The sequence below is a fragment of the Platalea leucorodia genome (assembly GCF_965183815.1).
Source record: "Platalea leucorodia genome assembly, chromosome: 4".
In the NCBI taxonomy this organism is placed as follows: Eukaryota; Metazoa; Chordata; class Aves; order Pelecaniformes; family Threskiornithidae; genus Platalea; species Platalea leucorodia.
Genome location: NC_138826.1, coordinates 15,401,105 through 15,417,841, shown reverse-complemented (window position 1 = coordinate 15,417,841; position 16,737 = coordinate 15,401,105). Strand labels below are relative to the sequence as shown.

The 16,737-nt window shown below is 56.3% G+C and overlaps 2 protein-coding genes across 2 annotated transcripts in view; one reads left to right on the top strand and one right to left on the bottom strand.

The window, feature by feature from the left end:
* TRIM8 (tripartite motif containing 8) overlaps positions 1-4,466 on the top strand; it is a 28,771-nt gene extending 24,305 nt beyond the window's left edge. Inside the window, exons 3-7 of the mRNA XM_082308870.1 lie at positions 574-669; positions 1,593-1,826; positions 2,163-2,194; positions 2,823-2,938; positions 3,660-4,466. Of these exons, the coding sequence (XP_082164996.1) occupies positions 574-669; positions 1,593-1,826; positions 2,163-2,194; positions 2,823-2,938; positions 3,660-4,267 (1,086 nt within the window). The 3' untranslated portion in view covers positions 4,268-4,466. The remainder of the gene's footprint in view (positions 1-573; positions 670-1,592; positions 1,827-2,162; positions 2,195-2,822; positions 2,939-3,659) is intronic.
* A 7,854-nt stretch (positions 4,467-12,320) lies between these two features.
* Positions 12,321-16,737, bottom strand: part of ARL3 (ARF like GTPase 3) — a 31,540-nt gene continuing 27,123 nt past the window's right edge. The window contains exon 6 of the mRNA XM_082309828.1: positions 12,321-16,266. Coding sequence (XP_082165954.1) covers positions 16,219-16,266 — 48 coding nt within the window. The 3' untranslated portion in view covers positions 12,321-16,218. The remainder of the gene's footprint in view (positions 16,267-16,737) is intronic.

Here is a 16,737-nt window from a genome sequence, read left to right as displayed (position 1 = left end):
CCAGTTATGAGGCTGACGGCCCAGCCCCAGCCCCGAGGAGTGGGGGCCAGGGGCTGGCAGCGTGGCGGGGGGAGGCCCCGTTCCTCCTCTCTCTGTCCCTCCTGATTACGTTGATGCTGGCTCTGGGGCTTGTCACGGAGGCGGGGAAGGGAGAAAGGATTTGGCGTGGCGTACGGGGGCGCGAGGGGGGTGGCAGTGTCTCGCGGGAGCCTGCCGGCGATGGGTGATGGGCCTCGAAATGGTGCTGCCAGAGTGGGAAATGAGCCTCTCTGTGTGTCCCCCGGGGTCCCCAGGGCTTGGCAAGGGACTGCCCCCATCCAGGGGACCCAAATCAAGGTCCCCAGCTGATAAGGCAGCCCAGCACACACGGCCCCTCTGCATGGCTGTTGAAATAGCGACATTTCCACCTCCACCAGCCATGTGTGGGCTTTCAGCTTGGCAATGGCATCCCACTAGGAAAAAGCCCTGTCCCTCACAAACCACATGGGCAGAGCCGGGGCGGGCGGCACCGAAGCTTCCCAGTGTGTGTGGCCACTGGGCTCTGACGGCTGCTTTTCTCACCCGTCTCTGCAGAAGATGCTGATGAAGCAGCAGGACCGCCTGGAGGAGCGGGAGCAAGACATCGAAGAGCAGCTCTACAAGCTAGAATCGGACAAGCGGCTGGTCGAGGTAACTGGTGCTGCTCCCTGCTGCGGCCAGCCCTGGGACTGTCACCCCATGGCACGATGGGGACAGGCTCCCAGGGTATAGGGGCCAGGTGGCCAGGGAGGAGGGAGGCCATGCAGGGGAAGAGCAGCCGGCTGGACATGCTGTGTCCATTCCTGTCCTGGAAGTTATACTTTTGGGAGATGAAATGTGTTTGGGGCTGCCCTACAGTCTCATGGGACCTGGGGTGAGTTGGGAGGCAAGGAACGAGGCTGTCCTTAAATATCAGGTGGCCCCCCCTGCCTCAGGTCAGCACAGGCTTCCCCAGGCCACCCAGTTCATCCCGAGTGGGAGGGGAGGGTCTGGAGATGGGAAATGTCTGAATAAACCACTGAAATACCCAGGAGGTGGAAGAGATGCAAGTGAGTGTTTTGCTGGGACACAGGTAAAACAAAATCAGCTCGTGGTCCTTAAAGCCCCTCGGCCTCCCAGAGTGTGGAGGGAAGGGCTCTGGAGCATGGTGTGACCCCAGCCTGGGGAGGGGATGAGGACAGGGATGATGAGGATGAGGATGGGGATGGGAATGGGGATGAGGATCGGGATGGGCAGGTTTTTTTAAGGGACCACACCTGCCTCAGTGGTGTGGCAGGTTGTTGCTTGGCATTAGCTCTCCAGAGGCAATCCCCACCTAGACCCCAGGAGGTCGGTCCAGGGGATCTGCTGGATTAGCCAAACCTCCACAGTGGCTCTGTTGGGTCCCCGGCACGTAGGAGTCCCATGTGGCAGCTGACCGCAAGGTTTGGTCTTTGCGGGCATTGGAGGAGAGCAGAACTGTGGGGCAGCTCTCAGGTCGCACCCAGCCCTGCTGGGGAAAGGACCCAGGTGTCCTAGGCATCACAGTGGAGGTTGGAGGGTGCAGAGGGGCTGACCCTGCTCCTCTCACCCAGGAGAAGGTGAGCCAGCTGAAGGATGAGGTGCGCCTGCAGTACGAGAAGATGCACCAGATCTTGGACGAGGACTTGCGGAAGACCATGGAGATCCTGGACAAGGCCCAGGCCAAGTTCTGCAATGAGAACGCAGCCCAGGTCCTTCACCTCAACGAGCGCATGCAGGAGGCCAAGAAGCTCCTCAGCTCTGTCCAGGTCATGTTTGACAAAACCGAGGACATCAACTTCATGAAGGTGAGATGAGCTGCCCGTGCTGGGGGTAGGAGGGGGCCAGGGGGAGGCCTGGTTGTGTAGGAAGCGTTGCGGAGCGGGCTGGGGGCTCTGATGGGACGTGCTGGTGCCTCTAGAGAGCTCAGCAGAGGGGGAAGGTGAGGAGTGGGGCAGGCTCAGCACTGGCCTCGTACAAGGAGATGCCGCAGCTGGAGATGGGGCTGGGGCAGCCCGTGCCGGGGCAACAGGGGGCTCGGCACCCTTGGGCAGCCTGTCCCCTCCTGGGGGGCCGCAGAAGGGGAGGTGGCTGCCGGGGCAGGGACTGTCCTTACTGACCAGGGCTTCTCCTTCCCCTCCTAGAACACCAAGTCTGTGAAAATCTTAATGGACAGGTAAGTGTGGCAGGGCAGTCGTGTTCAAGGGGGAAGGGGGGCTGTCACGGGGGCAGCAGCAGCATGATGTCTGGAGGAGGAGCTGGGCCAGGGATGCTGCAGGGCCCGAGAGAGGCATGCTCTGTGCCTCAGTTTCCCTCTGTGTCTGGGAGGATGAAGAATCTTCTCCCGGGGGCACTGGTCCTCCCCTTGGACTAGGGGAAACATAGTGGTGTGTTTGTGCAACAGCAGAGCTGGGACCCAGCACCCCAGCCAGGATGGGACCAGCCAGGTTGGGGCGCAGGGCTCAGTCCAGCTCTGCTCTCCATCTCCTCTCTCCAGGGCCCGGGGTTAAAACCAGCACTAGCAGAGCTGGGGCGAGCTGGGGTGGCGATGTGGGTGGATGCAGGGGCTGCGGGAGGTGTGTGTTGGCACAGGACGTTCACAGCAAGGCTGGGTGGGCAAGGTCCTGCTGGGAAGGGTCTGGACCATTGGAGAGGGCTGACTCCCCATTGCCCTCAGCGCTGCCTCCCTGGGGAAGGGGTTTGGCCCCGGGAGGGTGCGGGGGAAGGAGCGGGGGGGCTTCCTGACCTCCTCTGCGTGTGCATTGTCCCTCACGCCTCTCCTCTCTGCCTGCGGTCCCAAACAGGACCCAGAACTGTACAGGTGGCAGCCTGCCCCCACCCAAAATTGGCCACCTCAACTCCAAGCTCTTCCTGAATGAGATCGCCAAGAAGGAGAAGCAGCTCAGGAAGTTGCTGGAAGGTGGGTGAAGCCTGAGGGGTGCTGGGGGCACGGGACCTTGCTACCTCCTGTATCCATAGCTGGGTGCCCTGCGGATCCCAGTACAAGAGGGTGGGGAGAGCCGTTGGGGTGCAGGGACACCTGGGAACCCCTCTGCGGTCAGCTGGGTCAGGGCATGAAGATGCCATGAAGCCAGCTCCTGGCTCTCCCCAGGATGTTTCCTGTGACTTGTGAAACAGCTGTGTTTTGGGGTGACACAGCGGGGGGGCTGGCCATCGGCAGGAAAAGTCAGTGGAAAGATGGGGGTCAGCATGTGGGCAGGGACAGCCGGGGGCCGGTGCGGTGTCGCAGCCCCCTGCCCATGCCTGGGAGGAGACCACGTCCTGCAGAGGCTTCCCAGTCCTCTCTCTGTGGGGATTTTGGGTTGTCACCCAGGCTGTCCCGCTCTGATCCTGTTACAGGAGCCGTGCACGGGCTCAACCTGCGCCCGTGTTTGCAGAGCAGCGCTTGGGGCCACTCCGAGCCTGCCGGCAAGGTCCCAAAACAGCACCTGCAAATTCACCTGCGTATGGCTGTGTGCCCAGTTTGCCACTGGTGGGACAGGCTGGGGGACCCTCTGCTTGTGCAGGGCTGGAGCGCGGGTCTTGGGGCTTGGCTGCAGGTTTGGACCAGCGGCCGGAGCACCCGGGAGCTGTGCCGTGCCGTGCTTGACACAGTCCCCCTCTCCTGTTCCCCTCCACAGGTCCTCTGAGCACCCCCGTCCCCTTCCTGCAGAGCATCCCCATGTACCCCTGCACCGTCAGCAACTCCGGCGCGGAGAAGCGCAAGCACTCCACCGCCTTCCCCGAGGGCAGCTTCCTCGAGCCATCGTCCGGGACTGTGGCGAGCCAGTACATGAGCCAGGGCGCTTCGGCTGGCGAGGGGCAGTCCGCACAAGCCATGGTGCCTTGTAGCTCCACGCAGCACATAGTTGGACTTCCCAGCGGCCCGCAGCCGGTGCACTCGGGCTCCGTCTTCAACCCATCTCACTACCCCAACACCACGTCATCTCAGCAGTCCGTGCTCTCCCAGTACGGCGGGCGCAAAATCCTCGTCTGCTCCGTGGATAACTGTTACTGTTCCTCCGTGTCCAACCACAGCGGGCACCAGCCCTATCCGCGGTCGGGGCACTTCCCCTGGACGGTCTCCTCGCAGGAGTACTCCCACCCGCTGCCGCCCGCCCCCGCCGTCCCCCAGTCGCTCCCGGGACTTGCCGTGAGGGAATGGATTGACGCATCCCAGCAGCACGGGCGGCAGGATTTCTATAGGGTCTACGGCCAGCCGTCGGCGAAACACTACGTCACCAGTTAACCGTCACACTCTCCGGAGAGTCCCGTTCGATGACGCGTTCGGAGAGAAAAGTCTGGTTTGGTTTGGCTTTTCTTTTTTTTTTTTTTCCTTTTAAATCAAACCCAATTTTTTCCCTGCCTCACGCCCCTCCAGGATTTTGGGGAGGGTTGTTCTCTCATCTCTCTCTTTTTTTTTTTTTTTTAATCCTTTTAAAACAAAATAATAATTTTTTTTTTCCTTTTAATTCCTTTTTTTAATTTAATTTTGGAAAGTCCTTCCTGCCCCTCGCTGGGAAAAGACGAGGGGGAAATTACTGAGAAGAAATCGATGGGGATTTCAGTCAGGCGTCTGGGTCTGTGCGTCGCACTCTTCCTCGCTCCTCTCTGCCTTTGGAAAACTTCAGAAGGGACAATGGCACCTTCTCTCTTTCCACTTCTCCGAGTTCATTTTTTCTGGTTTGGTTCAGTTTTTCCCCTTTCCCCACCCTTCTCTTTCCCTTTTTAAAAAGAAAAAAAGAAAAAAATCTATCATTGATTCAGTATGAAACGATACTTGTAGATTTTGGGTTTGTTACCCTTTTTTTTTTTTAAAGGCTGATTTTTTTTTTTTTGCGTTACGAGGCCACTTCTCATGCATATTGGCATTTTTTTTCCTTCTTCTTTCAGAGATTTGTAAATACACAATGGCAGGAAATTTAATGCACAAAAAAAAAAGGGAAAAGAAACTTTAAAAAAAAAAAAAAACACGAATAAATAAATAAAAAGAAAATCTGTTTTAGTTTTCAGGAGGGGAAGCGTGGCCGAAATGCACCCCCCTCCTGCGTATCGCTGATGCAACTTCCTGTAACAAGCACTTTGTATAAAAAAAAAGTGGACTTCCTGCTATAAGGCACAGGTATTTATTCTGTAACCGATTTTAGAACACACACACACAAAAAAAAATATTCAAATAAATGTGATCACTTAGTGCAAACGCCTCGCTCTGCTGCAGCTCTTCCCCCGGGAACGCCAGCTCCGGCCGGAGGCTCCCACCTGCTTTCGGCAGTAACCGCTCCCCGGCCGATGGCGGGGATTTTCCGGCAGGGCTGTTTCGGAGGGAGCCGCTCGGGGATGGGGTGGCGGCGGGTCCCGGCCAGGGAAGGGGCCCCCACCGGCGCCCGTCCCGCGTCCCAGCCCCACCGGGAGGGATGCAGGAGCCGTGGCTCTCCGCCGGCTCCCTCCCAGCCGGCAAGGATGTGAGTCAGGCGCGGAGCCGGCCGGGCCGCATCCTGCCCGCGGCCTCCAGAACAATCCCCATTGTGGGATGGGGACGGGAATGGGGACGGCGGCTTTCCTGCCTCCGCCGGCACCCACCGCGCTGGCCGTGCTGCAGCCCCGGCACCCAGCCCCTCAGGCTTCGTCCCCACCTAAAGCCCCGCTGCCCTGTGGGGCTCTGGGGGTGCTGGCAGCACCCCGGGCTGGTTCGGGGACCCTCCGAGCTCGGCTGAGGCCGGGAGGGAACCTTCGGCCGGGGCGTGCAGCGGGGCCGTGGGCTGGCCTGGCTGCGCTGTGCAGGGGCGAGCTCTTCATCCGGGGAAATCGGGGCTGACTTCATAAAGCAGAGCAGCGTCGTAGAGGCATTAGGGTTTTTCCATCGCTCTCTTCGGTCTTGGCTTCCTTTATTTTTTTCCTGGTTGCAAAACGTCCGTGGTTTTGTTCCGGTTTGGATTCCCCCCATGCTGCTTCGGTGGGAAACGGGAAGGGCATTGAGTCTCAGTGAGCCCAAACCAGGGAAGCAGTGGGTCTGAGGGAGGGGGACCCTCACACCCAGCTCCCCCCATTCCAGCCCGGGGGGTGGGGGGCCAGCACCCCCTGTGTGCTCCTGGCCACCCTCCGGATCGGTGCCACCCCGTGGGCAGGGTGTAGAGAGCAGCAGCTCGGCCCCGCTGCCATGCCGGGCTCTTCCCATCCCCGTCCTGCTCAGATGCTTCAGGAAACCCCCAAACCGTTGGGATATTTGGGGGTTCGCTTCTCAGTCCCAAGCAAAGCGCCCCAGGGCGGCAGGAGGGAGCGGGATGCTCCCAGCCTCCGCTGCGGGGACCCCACGACGCCTCCCCCCGTGTCCACTGCCGGGGGGGAAGAGCCCCGGTGGTGATGGGGACACTGAGGCAGGGGGGACGAGTGACGTCCCTCGCCATGGAGGGGGGCCCAGGAGGGGTCCCCGGTGCACAGCCAGGGCCATTCCCCACCCCGGGGTGCTCCCCAGCCAAGGCCCCTGTGCTCGGTGCCCCCACGTTTGCCCTCCCAGCTGTCCTCATCATCATCCTCCTCTTCCTCCTCGGCACAGCTGCCTCCTGCGACGGCAGCAGCTGCTGGCCCCGGGCAAGCATTAAAGCACCTGTCACCTATAGATGGGGGGGGAATGCAGGCACCCCGCAGGGTGACCCCCAGGGGCTTGGGACATGTGCCCACCGTGGGCCACCCTTGCCCTGCAACCTTCACCACAGGGAGCAGCCCCAAAAGAGTGGGTGCCCCTTGCAGAGCCCCGGTGCCGCAGCCGCTCCAGCCCCCCGAGCCGGGAGGAGGACCCCAGCGTCCCGGCTACCTGCAGCATTGCACCCTCAAACCCTGTGCGTTGCTGGTGGCGGGGAGGGAGGCAATGGCCCCCCCGGGTCACACCTGAGTCGCGGGAGGACACGTGCCATTGGGCTAACGGTGTCCCGGGCTGCGGGGAGGGGAAGCACCGATGCTCGGGTGCTCGGTGGGGTTTTGGTGATGGATGGCTCTGTCTGGGGGGGTGGGAAAAAGCGGGGGGAGCAGAGGCACATCCATAAACAGCTCGAGTTGTGAATGGAAAGAGACAGATTAGGAGCCGGGTGAAAACATGTCACACGGCGGAAAGAAAAATGAGCAGCTGGGCCAGACCAAATTGGTGTCTGATGAAGGACATGGGGCCTGGTGGAAAAAGGATCCAGGGGCTGGCGGTGCTGCTCGGGGGAGGCTGATGGGGAACAGCTGGAGCCGGACACGCACATCTGGCGGAGCAGGGTGAGGGGAGAGGCAGTGGCGCTGATAACCGCCGCGCCTCCGGCCACCTCGCTCGGGTCGCGGGGCCGCAGCTCGTCCCCCGGATCGGTGCCTCGAGGGGGGCTGGTGCTTCATTTCCAGGGTGATCCTGGGGAGGGGGTGGCAGCGCCGTGGCCCGGCCCTCGGCAGGGATTTACCCGGCGGGGTTCAGGCTCTGCCGTGCTGAGGGGTCCCCAGGTGGAGGAGCCGCTGCCTCTTCCTCCATTTGCATACATGTAAATAAGCAATCAACATAATGAGGGTGAATGCAAACCAGCCTTTCAGTTTGCAACCAAGTCCTATTTTTAACCTTGGAAAAGGGTTTCGGCAGGAAGCTGCGGGCCCGGCTCCGGTACCTGGTGCCACGTCCAGCTGCGCGGGTGCGCCAACCGAGCCCTCACCCCGGAGCGCTGCTGACCCCGCGGCCATCAGTGGCCAGTGCTCACCGCGCTCCCCTCCCGTTACCCAAGGAAACAGAAATCTCACATCTTTGCAGAAATACAGACACCATGCTCCAGCTCACGGGAGCCTTTTCGGGCGGCTCTCCCACCCACCAAGCCCCCAGGTCCTGCTCCGAGCTGGGGCGTGTGCCCGGGGAACCCCCCCGGTGCCCCGGGAGTGAAGCCTCATGCTTAAACATAAGGGGTATATTTAGACAGCATCAATTTAAGTTTGCACATCAACCTTATAAATATGAAAGCCCATCTCGGCGAGATGTTTAAGATACCTCATCAGTCCTTGGAAAAATATGCAGGAATATTAATTAGCCAGATTTGGGTATTATCTCGTAATGAATAAATGAAGAGACTCGCTGCCTAAGATGAATCACTGGCAGCTTGCCTTTTTTTTTTTTTTTTTTTTTTTTTTTTTTAAGAAAAGTGTGTTTCTAAGGTAATTCACTCTTTTTAACCCAAGGTCCATGGAGGGGCTCAAGGGATGCAGCCGTGGCAGGGCCAAGCGGGGTGGGGACACCTCGGGGTGCCTCTTACATAGAGGGTCCCCCAATGGCTGGTGCTGTAGACCCCCCGATTCATCCCCAGCTGGCTGCACCACCTCTGGGGATGGAGGGACAGGGGCAGGGTTGAAGCCCTGCCCCGGCAGCAGCAGCCCCAGGCCGAGGATGGAGACAGAAAGTGCAGTCTTAATTCTTAAAAACTTATTTTTGACTTCTTTCCCTCCCACTCTCCATCCTCCACTCCCACCCTCCTGCTCCGCTCCCCCGGCTGCTTCGCTCCCTCCAGCCGGGCCAGGACGGGAACTTCCCGGTTGCTGTAGAAACACAGATGAAGGACATGTTTCAAATGAAAACTCCGAACAAGAAATGGCTTTGTGTGCGCCAGGACAGTGCTCTGCCACGCCAGGATGTGGTGACCTCGAGGCCCTTCTTTCGGGGCACCTGCGTGGCCGGGGGGGCTGCAGGGCTGGCGGAGGCTCCCTGCCAGCCCTGAAACCTTGCCCTGAGCAGCGAGAGATGTTGGGGTTCCCAGGGAAGGGGCTTTGAAGGTCTCCATCACCCACGGGTGCTCAGTGCGTTGCTGCACCCAGGGATGCAGCAGCCGCTGGGGTTTTGCCAGCCTCCCCACCTCTGGCACCCTAGGCACCATCTGCCCGCCTGGCCTAGAGCTGAGGCACCCCAAGGGGCATCGCCACCCGGTTTGCAAGATTTTTGGGGTGGCGGGGCAGTTTCCAGCTGGTGGGAAGGGGCTCAGGACTGGGCAGGGGACAGCCCGGCTGGAGGCGGCAGAGGATGGAGAGACCCCCACAAGCCGCGAGGGCCGGGTTGGACGGCCGAGCCGATGGAGCAGGCAGCAGAGCCGTGTCCCGCGGGCGCAGGGAAGGGGCGGCGGAGGAGACCGGTTGGGATGGACCAGCCGGCAGCCGCTGGGAAGCGTCGGCCGGACCCCGTCCTTGGCCCCCCCCGGCGCGTGGCGGCTGGCGGGGCCGGGGCGGCGCGTGGGTGCGGGGCGCTGCCGGCTGCCGGAGCTGCCATTGTTTGCCTTCAATCAAGATGTTTCAGGCAGAATCAAAAGCACCAACTGGGGAAATCATCATCACAAAAAATCTTGCGCCTGCAAAATAGGTCAAGTAAGACTCCAAAGAGAGAGAGCGTCTGATCTGCATTGCAAGGAAGAATAGCAACAGCTGTGATCTCCAGTATATATGGATGGGCTGGGGGGGATAAATATATATATCCATGCATATGTATAACCGCTTACAGCTGTTGGGCCGTATGTTCATTAGGGCCAACTGTTTTGGAGGCAGAGGGATCAGCGCTAATCGGGAAAGGGAGTTTATCATCACATTCAGAGGCAAAAGTGTCAGGAGCAACTGCAGCCCCCCCGCCCTGCAGCCCGCACCAGCTGTGCCGCACTGAATGTGCCCGATTCAGCGTCCCCCCGGCCCCCACGGGGCTGCGAGAGCTGCGGCTCCTGCCCTGGCTCCGACAGTGGGCATGAGCCGTGGCCTCAGCCCCCTGCCTGGTCCCAGACCCAAGAGCTGCCCCCAGGAGCAAAGGGGTTGCCGTGCCTCAGTTTCCCCATTCCCCCAGACCAGCTCTCTGTGCCCACACCACCGTCCTGGCCCCCTGCGGTGTGGCCCCCTCGTTTATCCCTGCCTGGCGCTGGCCTCACAGGTGCCGGCTATAAAAATGAACTCAAAAATACATATAAATCCTCCTGCCTGACATCGGGGTGGGTGATGGAGCTGGGGCAGGACAGCTGGCTCGGCCACCCCAAGACGCCAGGCTTTGCCTGGTCGGTTGGGACCCAGCTGTCACAGACTGGGGACCGTGCGGTGTCCCCAGCCCACGGGCAATGCTCTCGGCGTGGGGGGGCCCACTCTCCCCGGCAGTGTTCCCCTCGGCACCCCGAGCCCCCGCTGCCTTCCCTCCGTCAGCCAGAAAAGCATTAAATCTTGCAGGCTTCGGCTCCCATCGGTACCACGAAATAAAGGTTGCAAAGCCAAGCAGCAAGGACAACTTCTATTTAAAAATACCTCTCATCCGGATGATTTATTTGCAGGGCGTTCCTGCCAGCTCCCAATGCAGCTCAGACTTGGGGCCTAACCTACCTGACAGCTTCTCTTCCTCGTAGGATTATTTATTTGGGGCTGCATTTGGCTGCCCGGCCGTGCTGCCCGTAGGGCTGCAGCTCGGAGCTGTGTGGTCACAGCATGGTGCAAGCAGAGGGGCTCCTTCCAACCCTTCCTCTTCCGACTGATTTTATTTTTTTTTTTTTCCCTTTTTCCCATTAAAAAGGATACAGATATTCACCTCGATCAGCCAGCTCAATAGGAAATGTGGAGGGTACCCCCTGCCCCAGCCCATGCTGTTCCCAGCAAGCCTTTGACGGCGTCCCCCAGCACGGGCGCAGCCCGATTGCAGCTTTACAGGAGTTTTGCTTCCAATCGGTGCTGGGAAGGGAAATAAGTGAACAGATTGCAATAAAAAATCCAACAAGCCCAAATTCAGCCAACTGAGCCCGAAGCTGCAATTTAGCCAGGAGCCAATCACAAGGCTGCGGTGCGAGCTCGTTTCCACTTAAACAAAACAAAATAAAAGAAAATTAAAAAAGCTTCAGTGCGGCGCCTGGGCGGGTGCCCGGGTGGGTGGGCAACGCGGCTGGAGCACCGCGGTGGCCGTCGGTCCGGCCGCCCCTCGCCGACGCGTGCCGCGGCAGAGCGCGGCAGGGCTGGGGGATGCCCGCGCCGTGGGAACGCGGAGGCTGAAATCTCCGGCTCCGCGGCCGCAGATGATTTCTCTGCTCTGACAAAGGCAGTCGTCCGGGGGTTGCGAGGTCATAAACAACACGGAAATACTGGTCAAAGAAGAACAAAAATCTCAGTGTTTATTTCTCCTTCAGGCTGTGGATTATTATTATTTTCTTTTTTTTTCCCCTCCCCACATCCAGTCCACTCGGTTCCTTGTCCTTTGGGGAGCACTAAATTCATCATGGGAATGTAAAGCGGGGCTTGTGCGGGGAAGGGAGCTGCGGTTCGCTCGAGCAGACGCATGCAAGGTCACAGGCAGCCTCGCCATAAATTACAGCGTGTCCCACCGTAAACAGCAACAGGAGAGGGGAAGCGCGGTGGCTTCAGGGGCAGGGGGCCGCAGGGGCCGATACATAACGTCGTGACAAGTCAAACAACTCTCGGGGTGTTCACTTGCCAGAGAAATATTTTTCACATCCAATCCATTAGGCAAACAAGATGAAAAAGTATTTCCTACTTTGCTGAAAAAATACCAGGACAGTATAAAGCGTGCCTTAAAAAAAGAAAAGAAATTAAGTGTGACCATCTATAATGTTTTTTTCCAGTGGCTCTGACAGCCTTCCAGGCATCCTGGCCATGCAGGGAGGGAGCTGATGCTTTAAAGAGCTCTAACAGTTTCTTGCTTCTTGGCCCGTCCTGGTGTTGCAGGAACAGTAATGAGTCAAATTAGTTGGAAAGAAACAACCCCAGAATTCGCTTCCCTCCCTCCAAACCCCCTCCAAACTCCGCTTCACTGAACCAAACCCAGATCGTTCGCTCCTTCTCTTTTTCCCCTTCTCTTTCCCTGCCAGGTTGGTGGGGAATGTGTTTCATGACACGCTTTTTTTTAACCTATGAAATGATTTTTGAAACAAGAAGATCCTCCCAACGTTTGCCTTTCTCACTGGCTGGCTTTTCTGATAGTTTTGGACAAGTGAAAATCCAAAGGGAAAAGGCTTCTTCCAACAGTTTTGACCACTTCTATACCGGTGGCCGTCTCTGATGGGGGACGAGAGGGGAGCGGTGGAAGAGCAGCTTTGCAGACTGGCGGCTCCTTGGGAAGAGGCAGCCCTCGACTGACCGCTGGAAAAAATGAGCCTGTCGAAGAAAAAGGATCACTCCCAAACACGAGTTGTCTTTCTACTAAATTTTAATTTATTTCTTTTTTTTTTTTTTTTTTGACAAAGACATCTAAATTATACACTGAGTAACAACATAACCAGATATTGCAAATACCCCTTTTTGGTGAAATTCAAAAAGGGAACATAAAAGAAAGAGCTTGTGTGGACCCAGACAGCCCAGGGAATGCAACAGCCGCCACCACCTTTTGCTTTTGCAGAAGAGCGAGCCCTGTGGGGCAGGGGGGAGAGTCTGAGTGGGCTGGTCTCATCCCAGTACACTTAATAAAAAAAGCGTGGTGATCAGTTATATTTTTGACATAGAAAAAAGTCATTAATGTGCAAGAAGCAGTATTGGGTGGGGGGAAAAATGGGAGAAGATTGCATGAGGCTTTGGCAATCATTCTCCAAGGGCAGGGAGGGACATTCTCCATCAGCGCTGCAGTGGAGGAACGCGGCTGCAGCCGAAGGAGGACACGAGTCCCCACGCCCCGCACTCGTGGTCGGAGCAGGGGCTCGGCCCCACGTTTCCTGACGTGCCCTTGGAGAATTTCACTTCTCCATCATCTCTCCCCTCCAGAGAACACAAAGGGGCAGGAGAGGCATCTTTCATCTACCGCAAAGGTAAAACCAGATTTAATGATGTGAAAGTGAAACAACACAAACTCCTCGCGGGAGGGGAATTAACCCCTGCGACAAACTTCTCGAGGCCTGGGGTGGATCTGTCTGTCACTCCGAGCCTTTAAATCAAGGCTGGGTGTCTTCCTACCAGAGGTGCTCTAATTCAACCGCAAGTCACCGCGCCAGCGGGGTGGCGTTTAATGGGCTGTGTTATGCGGGAGGTCAGGGGAGAGGAACATAACGGTCCCGCCTGGCTTTAAAAGCCTATGAATCGATGCGACGTGTGGCAGAGCTCCACCCATACCAATGAGACAGCTTGCTCCCCCGAATCTCACTTAAAGGAGGGCAAAGCAGACATAGTTGGAAGGACAAAGCCTCGTGTATGCAATTCCCACAAACCAAACAGGAGCTGAAGGGCTGGGAGAGGGGTAGGGCTTTTGCTGAACGGCGTTTTGGCTGGCCCCAGCCAGTTTTACAGGTGGTATTTAGCCAGGTGCTGCTGAGGGACAAGAGCCCTGCGGAGAGTATAGCGGATGTAAATGCATTCAGATAAGGAGCAGCAAGTGAACAGAACCTCAAATCCTTTTACATTTTCACCAGGTTAATGCACAGCGAGATGTTCACAATACAAGGAGCATTTACAGCCATCACCGCAAGGTGATTTACTTGTCATGGTCGTTTTAATCCTCCACCTCCATCCTCCCAGCATGGCTCGCTCTATCACGGCCTTCCTTTCTTACTACCTGGTGCAGGTAAACCAAATTGATCTACTGGATCACAGGTGAAGCTCTGGCTGGTACAGATGCACTCAACCAATACGTGTAGCTACATACAAGCATAAGGAATGAGCCAGCAAACACTTCTGGATCCTGAGTTCAGTAAGGCAATTCTTCCTTCCAAACTGGAGCGATAGGAAAATTACTATATATTAATTTTACACACATTTCCAAGTTGAACCAATGTGAGCCTGAAAAAACCCCCAAATTACCCTCCTGGATGCTTTTTGGATCCAGAACGCTAACTGTGGCACAGGTGGGGTGTCACAGGGTAAAAGTTTGCCACTGGTAAAAAAAGTAGGGAGCAGGGAACCACTAACTCAAGTCCCTTGCAAGTGAGAAGGATCAATGCCCGAGCTCCCAAGGGGACTTTGCTCTGCCTGGGCCAGAGGAGGGGTACCCAAGCAATTCACTCTGCACCTGGCATGCAGTGTGGGCAAATCCAAAGCTCAGGAGTGCCTGCAAAGCTCTGCCACTCAGCCAGCACAAAGCATGCCTTCAAGAAAGGGCTCCAATTCTTTACAGCACTTGCATCAGGCAAATGCATTAATTGCAAGGAAAAGGCAATGCTGGGATGCATTTCTCCTCCTCGGGCTGACCCAGGAATGTGCGGTGCTCAGATTCCTGGGGTTCCTGATAAGCCAATGCAGCTGGGGAGTCACTGAATGAGCTATGTTTAAATGAACATCGCTCCTCATCTTATGACTTCTTACTCAATCCATGCAAGGATGGAGTTATGTCACTTTGTGTCATTCGTGATTGCTTAACAGCTCACTTCAGCCTGCTCTCCCCCCCGTCCCAGTCGTCTGGTTTGTAAAGCAAGGCTGTGCTACTCCGGCATGCATGTCCTGCCTCCGCGCCGGAGACAGATGCACTCAGAGGGTGCTGACTCACGGACGCAGGCAGATTAAAGTTGGATTGCTAAAGCAGTTGCTGTCCCAGCTGTCCCTCTGCCCCCAGCCACAGCAAAGACAGCTGAACTACACGTAGATCAACCCCTGAACAGCTACTGTACATCCTGATATATGGGGGGAACCCGGAATCAGCCCCAGATGATTTTAATCTGCCGGGCTGTAACATAGGCGGCCAGGGGCTGCTTCACGTACAGTGCAGATGTTTCTGCCGTGAGGTGGAGACGGCCAGGGCAAGGGAGGAGCAAAGAGCTGGGAGCTCCAGGGGTGTCAGCCGTCTGCCTGGGTCCATGAGGCAACTCGCTGACGCGTGGTAAAGCCACATGCTTTAGTACACGCAGCTTTCCCCATACTGCCCGCCGGCCCGTCTCCAAGAGGTGGAAGGGGTAATGCAGTCCCTAGTCATTCTCTGGCCTTTTGCAGGCCGGCAGCAAACAAAGCTGGCAAGCAGGGCAGTGGGATTATTTTACCATCTGTGCCTTAGAAACTGGCCCAGGAGTCACCAAGCTCGCTTCATGCAGGACATGGCTGCTTTGGCGTGCTAATGACTCCCGCTCGCTGTCAGCTGGGGCTAGATTTGAATTGGGGACGAGGAGGTGGAAAACACATTCTCGTTCCTATTTCAGCAACTGCATCCTTTTAGAGGAAAGCCAGTTTGGGGAAGAATGAATCCTCATTTTAAAGAGTGCTTCCCATCTGCCGTTCAGCAGGCTCCTCCACCAGGGCAATCCGCAGCCGGCACCGGGCTGGGGGACCTCAGGCCCTGGGTAGCCAGCCCGCTGCGGGGCAGTCCCCCGGGTCCTCCAAAGGGCTCGGCAAGGCCTGCCGAGGAAGGGGGTAGGAGAATATATTTTGCACATTTCGAAAAGGAAACCTGGGACCTCGTATCTCATTCTAGAAAGTAATCATGGTCTTAATTGCATTTTGCTGCAGAGTTGCCTTCACATCAAGGGAAAATCAACAGGGATTGTTCAACATCAAGACTAATCTCACATATGGAACTCACTGAATGTAGGAACCACGTTTTTGCTGGCTCAAGGTGAAATGCTGGGCTAAATTCTCCTTCAGCTGTGAGAAAAGCCCTAGGCACGCTCATCCTGCATTATTCCAACTGTAAAGAGCTTCAATTATACACACATAACCCTTCTCTGCCTTCTACGGCAGTGTCGCAATGCAACAGTGCCTCGTTATGATCAAACTCCTCTTTTATGGCTATAGGAATACGTGGAAGTCTTCTACCCTCATTACACAAATGACTCCTTAGCAGCTTTATTTTAAGAAATTACCCACAATTGGTAACACAACCGCATTTTATCTGTCACTGAGGGGAAGCTGTGACTGACACCTGAGCGTGTCCTCAGCAACCGCAAACCCGCACGTACAGGGCAGGTCGTATGCATCTAAGCAACTACGGTAACTCACCACTCCCTCTGCTCCACACTGAATCACAGTCTTGCTTCTGCTTACAAACTTGCTTGCTAATCAGACATTTAATACTATTTATGCATAGGGAGGAAATATATAATTCCTTTATTGGGATAAAAAACGATACTAAAGAGCAGGTCAAGTTCCAAATCCAGCAGTAGGTTTTAACCGATGTTATTCCCTTTTTTTACTCTCTTTTTTTTTTTTTTCTTTTAACAGCTGTAGCTGTGCACAGATGGAAAAACATTTGGTCAGAAAGCAGCAAATTAGTGTTTTCAGGCTAGAATTCTGCTCCCACCGCTCCTCCATTTCCATGCAGCTCAGAATGCTTTATTTCTTCTTAGCACTGACATTTTTGCACACCCAATTCATGCCATCCTTCAGACAGAGAAAGGTAATGTTAGTCAAGCGAAGGGAAAAGGAATCCCCCAATCCCACCCGACCACCATTCTGCAACGACCGCGTTCTGCCTCCTCATCTAACCCCCGCCTGCCCTCTGTGCCCAAAACCGCCCTGGGTAAAAAAACAAGTGCTTCATTGCTGGGTAGATGTTGTCACACAGAGGTTATTAAATCTTTCATCTGACCATAAAAAGTATCATCGTCTCATCACGTTGCTATGCGTAGGTCCTTTGAGGAAGGATCGCTTTGCAGTCAAGGTACATCAGTGGCAGATGAAGGCTCAGTTCCAGGTTCAGCTACAGATGATTTGTGTAACCTTGGGCAAGTCATCGTATCTTCCAGACCATGGATTTTAGGGGGCTGTTTGTTATACAGTCAGCTCCTTATTAAGAATACGTCTCTCATTCTCTGCTCAGCTGCAAGCCTTGAAATCCAGATCCACAAAAGC